The sequence below is a fragment of the Martes martes genome, assembly GCF_963455335.1.
Source record: "Martes martes genome assembly, chromosome: 13".
NCBI lineage: Eukaryota > Metazoa > Chordata > Mammalia > Carnivora > Mustelidae > Martes > Martes martes.
The window spans coordinates 943514-954588 of record NC_137901.1 but is presented as its reverse complement, the minus strand read 5'-3'; the positions used below and the strand labels follow the sequence as shown (position 1 = coordinate 954588).

General features: G+C 54.9%; 1 protein-coding gene across 3 annotated transcripts in view; it reads left to right on the top strand.

Annotated features, from left to right (window-relative positions):
* Positions 1-2420: 2420 nt before the first annotated feature.
* ATP9B (ATPase phospholipid transporting 9B (putative)) overlaps positions 2421-11075 on the top strand; it is a 235012-nt gene continuing 226357 nt past the window's right edge. For 2 of the 3 annotated variants that reach the window (XM_080821146.1, XM_080821145.1), the window contains exon 1: positions 2421-2624. In XM_080821146.1, the coding sequence (XP_080677272.1) occupies positions 2509-2624 (116 nt within the window). In that variant the 5' untranslated portion in view covers positions 2421-2508. The remainder of the gene's footprint in view (positions 2625-11075) is intronic. The other variant, XM_080821147.1, reaches the window with a different exon arrangement.

Below are 11075 nucleotides of genomic sequence, written 5' to 3'. Positions count from 1 at the left end.
TGCTTCCGGTGGTCCTCTTCCCCTTCCCGTCCCTCGGAGCCCGGAGGTGCTCGTGGTTTTCCGTCTACCTGTCAGCAGGAGCCCCGTGAACTCCTTTGGCTTCTTTATTCCGACCCACACATCTGTAAACAGTCCCTCAGCTGAGCTCTCCAGCTGAAAAGCACAGCGGGCCACCGAGCTCCTGCCAGGATCCGCCCAGAACTTCAGCTGACATCCTGCACGTGTCCCACGGTGGCCCAAGTCACAGACAGCAGAGTCTGTGTGAGAGAAAGAATGGCCACACGTTCCTCCTGCAAATAGGAGGTCCCTGTGTCCTTTGATTGTGGTCTCCACAAAGTGGCCTCTTCCAAACCACATAAAAAGCAGCAAAAGTAACAAATTGGAACCAGAAAGTTGGAGCAATTACTTAAGAATATTAACTTCTTTTTAATAAATAAGTTTTTAAAATGTTTTTATCTTTTTCATTTATTTTTTTTAAAGATTTATTTATTAGAGAGAGAGCACAAGCAAGAGGAGAAGCAGGCTCCCCACTGAGCAGGGAGCTCGACAGGCAGCTCGACCCCAGGACCCTGGGATCGTGCCCTGAGCCGAAGGCAGACGCTCAACCGTCTGAGCCACCCAGGCGTCCCAGTAAGTAAGTTTTTACATTGGGAAAGTAATACACGAAAATATTTAGTCAAGAGGAGTCTAGAATCTGGAAGTTTATGTTGCACACACTGCTTCAAACACATAGTCATAATGGATTTATAAACTATGAAAATAGAGAACAAAAGACACAGCAGGGCTTGGAAACACCAAAGCGACAGGACCAGAAAGAGAGGTGAGAGTGGGTGCCCTCGGCTGGGTCCGAGGCAGGAGGCTGGTGGTGGGAGTGGGCAATGGGCTCGCCCCGGGGCACGGGTGAGGCTGTCGTGCACGGAGTCGGCTGGGAAGCTAAAGAAAACCAGCCACTGAGGAAATCCTGTCGCCGGTGGCTGCCCCGCGCCCTGAACAGGGTGGGGGCTGAGGAGTTCGAGGGCACAGACCCACCTGCAGACCCAGGAGGGATCCCGGTGCCGACCCCGCACCTGCCGGGCCGTCCCTGGTACCGGAAGCCTGGACGGGCCACGTGGGACCCGGCGCGGGGCCGCAGGGAGGCCACGGCAGCGCGACGGACTAGGGGGGGCAGCGCGTCCCGCCCGCCGCCTGCGGACCGACATTCCGAGACACCCGGAGAAACGCAGCGCTCAGCCGTGAGGCACCGACACGGACCCATCTTCCTCCCCTCGGGGAAGTGTAAGACACGGAGCGGCGGGCGCGGCCCGCGGGGAACCCCCGACGCGCCCGGAACCCAACGACCCCCGCGGCACAGCCTTGCGGCGCCTCAGAAAGCGGCCCCCGGGACGCAACTCGCGAAGCTCTCGGCTCGCCCCGGGAGCCTTCCGAGGTCGCGGCCCCTCGCCGCAGGGGGAAGGGCGTGGGTCAGGGCGGGTTCCGCCGGCGGCGAAGGGGGAGCGCGGCGCGCGTCGGGCCCGCGAGCGCCCCGTCCCCGCGGGTCTGGGGCTGGCGGACACTCGGTCGCCCCAAGGGGGCCGGGAAGCAGGTGGGGGCGCCCCGGGAGGGCGGGCGGCGCGGGGGGGACCCGGGTGCTCCTGCGGGGGGGGCGGGCGGCGCGGGGGGGACCCGGGTGCTCCTGCGGGGGGGACCCGGGACAAGGGCGCGCGCCGTCCGGAGCGGCGACCCCGCGCTGCAGGCGCCTCCGAGCAGTCCTCCGGGCAGCGCCGAGGACGCGAGCGCCGGCCGGCCGGGGGCCCGCACACCGGGCGTCTCGGAGCCGGAGCGGGGGCCGCAGACCCGGGCGGGCGGGGGTCCAGGGGAGCCCCGGCGCGCGCTCGAGGCCGGCTGCGCGCGCACGTCCCCCGGCCCCGCGCGCACGTCCCCCGGCCCCGCCGCCGCGCCCCGCCGCTGCCCGCGGACCAGACGGACGCGCCCGTCGCGGGGGTCAGCGGGAGGCGGGTTTCCGGGCGGGCGGCCGTGCGGGCGCGGGGCGGGGGCGCTGCGGGCCGGACGCCGGCGGCTCCTCGGAGGCCCCTCCCGCGAGCGTCCGTGCGCAGGCGCGGGGCAGCTGACACGGCGGCGGGCGCGGCCCCGCACGGCCCCGCGCGCCCGGGAAGGGCCGGCTTCCGCCGAACGCGCACGCGCACGCCGCCGCCGGGACACAGCCCCTCCGCGCGCGCGCACGCCGCGCCGTGACGCCACCCGGCCCAGGCGCGCGAGGGGGCGGAGCCTCGGAGCGCTCGCGCCCGCGCCGCGCGGGAACGTCACCGGGCCCGCGCACGGAGCCTCGTCACGCCGCCGCCTTCCGCGCCCTACCTTCGCCGCCCGCTGTCGTCATCAAGCTGCGCCGCGCGTGACGCCGTGGAGCCCCGACGCGCGGGGGGCGGGCCGGGACGCGCGGCGGCGCCTCAGCCGGGTCGGAGCGGAGCGGAGCGGAGAGGGCAGGGCGGGGCGGGGCGGGGCGGCCGGAACATGGCGGACCAGATCCCTCTGTACCCCGTGCGCGGCGCGGCGGCCGCGGCCAACCGAAGGCGCGCGGCCTACTACAGCGCGGCGGGGCCTGGGCCCGGGGCCGAGCGGCCCAGCAGGTGAGGACGCGCCCCCGTCCCTCCGCCCGCGGCGTCCCTGCCCCCGGGGCCCCGCAGCCCCGCCGGCGCGTCCGTCCCCGCCCGCAGGCCGCGGCAGCGCTCCCGACGCCGGCCTGCCCTCGCGGGGAGCCGCTGCGGGCGCCGCGTCGGGCCGGGCGGGGGGCGCCCGCACTCGCCCGCGGCCTGGACTGCGGGGGCCGCTGCGGCGCTCCGTCGGGCCGGCCGGGCGGCGCGCACCCCGCAGACCCCGCTGCCGCCCGGGCCCCGCGCCGGTCCCGGGGGCCGTGAGCGCGCGGCCGCGGACACGGAGCGGGCGGGGAGGCGCGGCTGCCGCGGAGCGAGGGGCCCCCGGGGCCGGCGGGGCGTGCGCGCTGACCCGACGTGCCTCGCGGGCCGGTGCGGCGGGGCCCCCGCTCGCGCCCGACGTGCTTCCCGCCGAAGCGGAGGGAGGTTGCGGGGAACAGACTTAGAGGAAGACGCCACGCCGGCCTGCGCGGACCCGACGTGCCGCCGCGAGGACCCGCGGAGGCACCGGACTTCTCTGACCCGCGCGGGAGAGCGCGCGTGCGGGCGCGGCCGCGGGCCTCAGGCCGACTCCCCGCTGAGCGTGGCGCCCCAGGCGGGGCTCGACTCGCCGCCCGAGGTCCGGGAGCCGACGGCGCCCCCGACGCTGCACGCGGTGCGGCCCAGCACCCGCGTGGTCGGTGTCCAGCCGTCGCCGGGTCCAGCCCTCCGGTCACCGCGGCCCCTGCCCGGCGCTGCGGGAGAAGCTGTAGCCCCGACGCGGGACGGACCTCGGCTCGCTTGCCTGCCCGCGGTCCGACCCCGGCGACCTGAGCCCGGTTTCGAGCGCCGTCGTTCTAGCGGGCGGCGACGGGCTGCCGGGGAACCTGCTGCGGGGCCTGCGCGTCGTGCTCGGCCCGGACGGCCGCGTCCCTTTCCTCCGTCGTGTCACCCGTGGCGGCGCGTGTGTCGGTAGTTCGGGGGCGCGTTGGGGACAGCGTTCCTGGGAAGCCGCCCCTCGTCGCACGGTAGGTTCGCGCCACCGCTGCGGCGCGTGCCGGGCGCGTGTCCAGGATCCCCGTGTCCTCTGGGGGGTCGCGGCCTTCGCTGCCCCGCGCTCTCGGTCCGCTCGTCCTCCGCGCTCTGACACGGCCGCTGTTCGCCTCCGCTCGCCTCCGGCTGCCTCGCGCTCGTCGTGGGTCTGTCGCACGCGGGTCTCGCGGGGGCGCCTGCCGGTCCCGGACCTGTGTTGAAGTTGGTTGGTGCTACGTTAGCGCGCGCTCTTGTTCGCGTTTTCGCTTCCGCTTCTCAGTCGTCCTCACTGTCTGGATCCGCGGGCCGCGTTTGCGGCGGGGTCTTCGCGTCTCTCCGGAGCGCGTCTCCGTCGCAGGGGCGTGCCGGGGCCGACCCCCGCGCGCCGCGGTGCGGTCTTCGTCGTGGAGCGCGGCGCGGACACCGGCTGGCGTCCGGCTCGCGTTGCCGTCTTCCCGCCGGTGCTGCAGCCCGCGTGCGCCGTACCCAGCTCGCGCTTCCGCGGACGGTCTGGCGGACGGGCCGGTGCTCGCGCGCCGCTGCTCTCTCCGGGGGCTCCGCGACTCTTGTTTTCTCCATTCCTTCTTATTAGAAGCGCTTTCTGTAGCCTTGGAATTTCTTCCACCTTAGAACGTTTTCATTTCCTCTTCATTCCTGCAGGGTGGATGTGTTGGATACAGAATTCCGGGTTGACAGGTCTCTGGTAAGAGCCTTGAAGCCCGGGTGCCGCCCACCCAGCCCCCTGGTTCCTGCTGCGGCGCTCACGCCTCTGCCGTCGGTGTTTCCCCGCGGGTCATGTGCCATCTTTCTCTGACAGCTTTCAAGGTGGCATTTGTCTTCCATGTTTACAAATTTAATTGTGGGTCTTGCTGTGGATTTCTTTCGGTTTATCTCGGTTGGAATTTGGTAAGTTTTCAGTCTGTTCGGTTTTGTTTCACCGAAGTTAGGGAGGTGCTTCCCGGACTCTGGTTCCCACTGTCTTCTCTCTCTCCTGCTGGTGCTGGGGTGGCGCAGACGTTGGCTCTTTTGTTAGTATTCCATAATTCCCGCAGGCTCCCCCCCACCCCCGTTTCTTTTGCCTTCTTAAGATTGTGTGAATTGTCCTGCTTTGTTGTCAGATTCCCTAGTTCTGCCCTTTGTCATCTGCAGTCTTCTGTGGGTCTCACGCAGCAGCGGATCATTTTCATTATTGTCAGTTGTGTAATTTCTCTTTGTTTTCAGAGGATTTGTAATTGGCTGTTGAAGCACGTTTACGTTTGCTGCTTAAAACGATCGTTACGTAATTCCAGTATCGGAGTTAATCTGAGTTTTGGTGTCTGTTGATCATCTTTTCCAAACTCACACTGTGAATCTTCTGTTCTGGGTAGGACTGATGATTTTTTATTTTATCCTGGACGTTTTGTCTCTTCCATGTGGAGAATGTGGGTTCTCGTTGTAGCTCTTAATTCAGCAGCTGAGCACCGTGTTTAGGGTTAGCCTGTAGGTCCTGGCCTCCATCTGTGGGCTGTGAGTCCCATGACAGTTTAATTTTGTGCTCCGGTTTTTGGTGTGCCGGTTTCTGCGGTGTACAGGAACTCTCCTTCATCTCTGCTTCTGCTGCTGAGAGGACGAGGCCAGTGTCTCTTGGTAAGAGGAGGAATGGTCAGTGCACGTGATGAAGACGCTCTGTTGGGTGGGTGGTGGCTGTGGTTGTGCCCGCTGTGCACGTGCCTGCTGCCTGCTGCGTGTGTCTGGTTAGGGGAGGAGTCTCAGCCCCACTGTGGCCATTCCGATTCCTCTTGCTGGTTCCTCCTGCTGCTCTGGGCTCTGGTGGCAGAGGAGGGGAGTTCAGGCCCTGAATAGACACGGTTAGCTTGGGGCTGTGCTTGCTGGTGCTGCCTGGTTTCCTCCTGGTGAGAGAGGGGCATCTCAGGCTCATGGAGACACAGCCGCTCTCTGAGGCTTCTAACCTCTTTTTGCGGCAGGGTTCCTCTGATTGGTGCTGCCCAGATGCACCAGGGTCCCGTGATGGCACAGTGGAGTCTTCGGTCCATGGGGAAGGATGCCATTTCCCCCAGCACGTGTTGATCTCTCTCGCTGGTGGTGGTGGACGCTTGCACCCTCCAGGGGAGGAATGATCCTTCTGGGCTGCCTTTTCTTGCTAGGTTGGGAGTTGGGGAATGCCAGGCCTGTCTCCTTCCTTCTGTTGAGTGAGGGCACGTAGGACGTCCTCCTACTGTGTAATTTTTCTGGTCCTTGGTCCCAAGCCAGCCCAACCCTCTTCCTCTTAACTGCTGCCTCACCACCTTCCAGGGCTCTCCTTTCCTTGGCTCTTACTTTGTTTCCAAGCTTATGGTTGGACTCGGGTAAGAGGAGCAGGGCAAGTTGGATCTGGACTGGAAGTTGTGCTTTTACGTTATTTTGTGACGTTTGCTTGTATCTGATCATAGTAACATAGGGTAAAAGGCTTATGAGAAGACACTGTGGCTCTGCTCTGCTCATTGCTCTCTCCTCGCCGTAGCATCTCACCCTAGAGGCACTTATTTTGGATTCTTCAGGCTGTTTCTTCTGGCATTTAAAATCTCCGTATTTCAGTGGCTCTGTCAGCATCTAAAATTGCTTTTCTTTTGAAACCTTCCATTACCTCAGCCCCACCCAGGATGGAATTAGATGCCCCTGCTGGCTCCTGCAGACCCCAGTTCCCCTCAGAGCAGGGCTGCACTTGACTATATGGTTCTCTTCCATGAATAGAAGGGCAGTGACTCAGATTTTACCCCCATACCTGGCCTCGTGCGATGACTTGGAAAGTGTTCCCGTCTCTCCTGCTTTCTGGAAGACACCAGATAGGGTTGCTGTTAACGTCTCTAAATGTTTGGTAGGATTTTCCAGTGAAACCATGTGGACCTAGAGATTTCTTTTTTGGGTGTTTCAGTTTAAAAACTCAGTTTCTTTAATAGTTAACTAGGCTATTCAAATGAGCTGTTTCATTTTGGGTGAGTTGTGATTGTGCCAGTGGAGGAATTGGTCCTTTTCAGGAGAGTTGCTGCATTTATGTGTGTAGAGTTCGTGGTAGTCTCTCACTACCTTTTTGATGTTGTTTCATTCAGATGGTGGTGGTTTGTGCCTTCACTGTTTTGTCGCTTAGTCTTACTAGAGGATTGATTTTTTTTTTTTTTTTCAAGGAACCATCTTTTATTTTTCTTATTTTTTCTGTAGTTTTGTTTTCGGTTTTATTAATTTCTGTGCTTTATTTTTTCCTCCTTTTTGTTTGCTATTTAGGTTTACTTTTCTCTTTTTATTCATGTTTCTTATGGTGGGAGTTTAGATTATTGATTAGAGACTTTTCCTCCTTTTTTAACGTAAGCGTTTTGTGCTGTAAATTTTCCTCTTGGCACCGATTTATATGTGTCCCACAAATTTTTGGCATTTTGTTTTACTTTGAGACTTCCCCTTTGTCTCATGGGTTACTTAGGAGTGTGTATGGAAAACTTGCTATTGTTTGCTGTCACTAATTTCTAGCAAGATTTCTTTGTGGTTAAAGAACATGCTTCGTGTTACTTCATTTAATTTTGGTGGTTTGTTTTGTGACCAAGCATATGGCATATTGGTAAGAATTTCAGGGCCCAAAAGAAAATGGATTGTGCTGTCCTTGGGTGAAATGTGCTGAAATGTTGATTAGATCGTGTGGGTTATCTCGGCTGGTTCACCGTCTAGTTGTTCTCCTGGTTGTGGAGGGCTGGTGGTTGATGTCTCTAACTGTAATTGTGCATTTGTCTGTGTTTCCTCTTGATTTTATCCACTTTTACTTTACTGGTTTGCCCGTCTGTCATTTGGTGCAAACGTATTTGGGCTTGCTCTGTTTTGACGGACCAAAGCTCTTACTATTATCTATTTCCCATCTGTCTCTAGTAGTATTTTTGCTCTGGGCTTTACTTTTTCTGACATTAATTTAGCTACTCGTGCTTTCTTCTGATTAATGTTTGCCTGGCATATAATTTTCCATCCTTCTACTTTCAACCTACTTGTGTGTGAGGGGAGTTCCTTGGAGTCAGCATATGGTCGGTTACGTTTTGTATCTACTGCGCCTGTCTCTGTCTTAGGACTGATGGATTTAGAACATTCACATTCTGTGTGATGATTGACAAGTTAGGGCTTATATCTGTCATTTTCCTTTCTGATTGCTGTGTTGTTTCTTTGTTTTCTTCTTCCTGTTTTTCTGTGGGTTACTTGAGCATCTTCAGAATTCCATTTTGATTTACCTACGGTGTTTTTCCGCTGTATCTCTTTGTATAGATGCTATTTACTGCTAGTTCTAGTATTACATTATACGTATGTGACTCATCGCAGTGTTCTGGTGGTGTTGTTTTATCAGTGTAAGTAAAGTGAAGAATCTGTACCTCTTTACATCCCTTTACTCGCCCCTATAGGTAAAGTAAGTGTCTTGTATGATTACATAAATATTTTACTTCATATGGAAAAGTACGTAAATATTTCCCTTATCTGTGACTACAGTTACGCATCAGCCCGTGTTAATTTTTGCTGTCTCTCAGACGTAATCTAGAAAACTCAAAAGGAGAAAAAATGCCTATTATATGGACCCATGTTTTCACTATTTATGTTCTCTTCTTTCCTGAAGTTCCTGAATTTCTTACTGTATTATTTCTGTTCTAAGAATTTCTTGCTACGCTTTTCGTGTTGGTCTGCTGAAAGCAAATTCCCTTAGTTTTCTTTCATCTTAGGAGGCCTTGTTTTGCCTTCATTCCTGAAGGGTAATTTCACCAGATACGATACAACTTGGGCTGGACTGTCCTTTTTCTATTTTAGCGCTTGGAAAATGTTACGTTACATCTTTCTGGTCTCCGTGACTTCTGATGAGAAATCTGATGTCATTGGATTGTTTTCTTTTCCCGTGGGTCAGGTGTCATTTCTCACTACTTCCAAGTTTTTTTTTTCTTGTCTTTAGTTTGGTAGTTTGAGTATTATGGGTCTTGGCATGGATTTCTTTGGGTTTATACTGTCTGGGGTTCATGTAGGCTCTTGCATCTACAAGTTTGATATCTTTTGTCAAGTTAGAAGTTTTCAGCTATCATTTGTCTAAAGACTTTTTGAGCCCCACTCTCTTTCATCTCTTCTAATGCCCTCTCTGGAGACACCTTGTGTGATCTCTTCTTGTGTCTCGGAGGGTCCTGAGTTTCTCCTCATTTGTTTTAAGTCCATTTTCCCTCAAGATTGGGTGATTTCTGTTGTTCACTCTTCAAGTTCATTGATTTTTCCTTTGTTTCTTCTTTTCTGCCCCTGGACCCTATGCGTTAAGTTTTCAAATCTCCATTATTGTATTTTTTAGTTTTAGAATTTCCTTCAGATTCTTCTTCCTATTAGCTTTCTTTGCTGAAATAGCTGTTTGTTGTCATTTGCTTCAAGTATGTTTGTAATGGCCCACGGACACATCTTTATGTGGGTGTTTTAGAATCCTTATCAGATATGCGTCCCTTCCATGTTGGCATCTGTTGATTATCTTTCCTTCAGAAGCTGAGATTTTCCTGGCTTTTGGTATAATGAATGTTTTTTTATTGTACCCTGGACATTTTGGATATTATGCTATAGGCTCTGGACTTTCTTCAGATCTTCTCTGTTTTATCAGGCTTCCTCTGACCCCGCTTGGGACTGGGGGGTGGGGAAGTGGGATGAGGTGGTGCAGCTTTGTTACTGGCAGATGGGGTGAAAGCTAGGTTCCCTTTGGCACCTGGGAGAGGAGGGTGCCCCTTTCCCGCTGGGGGGACATGGGTCTGCAGTGCCCATGGGGCTCTGCTGTTGTCCCCTAGTCTCCTAGGGGAGGGAGGAGTGCCTCTTTGTTGCAGCCTGTGGCCTCCTCCAGTGTGGCCTGGGGCCTTCATCTCTAGGTTCCCATGACAGTGGTAGGGATGGCAGGAGGGACCGGGCTGTTCTCAGGGGCTCTATGGTTTGTGCCCCCGCTTTTCAGGCTGCTGACTCTCTAGTACACAGTTTGGGATGAAGGAGGCCGAAGGAGCACATTGGGACATCACTGTTGTGTGCCCTCTGGGGTCTGAGGTCTCTCCTGGTCTGCCTCCTCCTCCTCACCTTTCCCCATGTCCTCTTCAGGGTTACAGGTGCGCTTACGGCGGGTGCAGGTTGGGGGAGGGAGTCTTGCCCTGGAACTGGCAGGAAGGAGTCATTTACTTTTGTTCTGGTTTTGTCTTTACTCTTTTTATTTTAAAGTCAGTCTTCTTATTTATTTTTTCATTCACTAGCAAGTTGTTTGGGTACGAGTCTCCCATGTAGAGTGTAAAATGCGGTGTTCTAGTGCACTCACCGGTGAGCGCAGCCGCCCCCACAGGTGCTGGGTGTCTCAGGGTTTGCTTTGCCTCTGAGAGAGGCCTGGCCCTGTGCCCCACTTCTGGTCACCTCCCCTCATCTCTGTAGGTATGCTTATGGCAGTAAGATGTCCTTAGCAAAGCTGGTTTTAAGAGTACTTTTAACTTGATATATAAGAAAATCTCTCATTTCATACTTCAGAACTGTAAAGTGAATAGATTAAAGTTTTGTATCAATATTACGGCTTTTCTAGTATTTCTGTTTTGGGAAATGTGTGCTATAAGTTAGAATACAGCTAAAAAATAGATTAAAAAAATAAAAAGTGCAAATGCAGTCTTACATTTCCAAGAGCCAAAGTTTATAGTATGAGGTCTTTTTCCTCCACATTGGCAATGGAAAGCTAATTAGTTGTTAGGAAAACAGCTTTGATAGGGGCTTTTCTTGCTTTGTAAGTTTTAAAAGACCTTTTTTGACCATGTAAAAATGTCATTTTGTGTTCATAACGTATAAGGAATTGTAATGTATTTTAAAGGTTCTCAGGTTTTCCTTGGAGTGAAATTACTTTCAGTTCATTATAATCATACCAGTTTAGGACACATGTGGTTAAAATATAGTGATCATAAATAGTTACAACTTGTATAAAATTTTTCATCATTGGGTTTTACTTGAAAATTTCAAGGGGACGAATTAGATAGGATTTGAGTGTCGTTGATACATGAGGATGTTCTTGATTTCTTTGGGGGGGGGGTTGGTTTTTTGTAGGTTTTTTTTTCGGAAGTTATTAGGTGAATGAAACGCTATGTCCCATGCATAGTATTTAATAGTTCAGTGAGAGTGTAATTACTGTATAAGATCATTTTCTATAAACAAATGCGAGGCATTGATTTTTTTCTTGTATTATGTATAGCTGGGTAAGAGTAAGGTATTTGTTAATTTGATTTTCCATTTCTGTCTCTTAAATGGTGCCTCTGTCATTGAGATCATCTTCACAGTGGAAAGAAGAATGACTGACGCTGGACATCATTTTGTTTATCTGTGTCTGTTAGTTCCCTTTCTTTGCTTCACGTTGCATTGTAGGTTTTGGCCCTGCCTAGAGCCATTTGC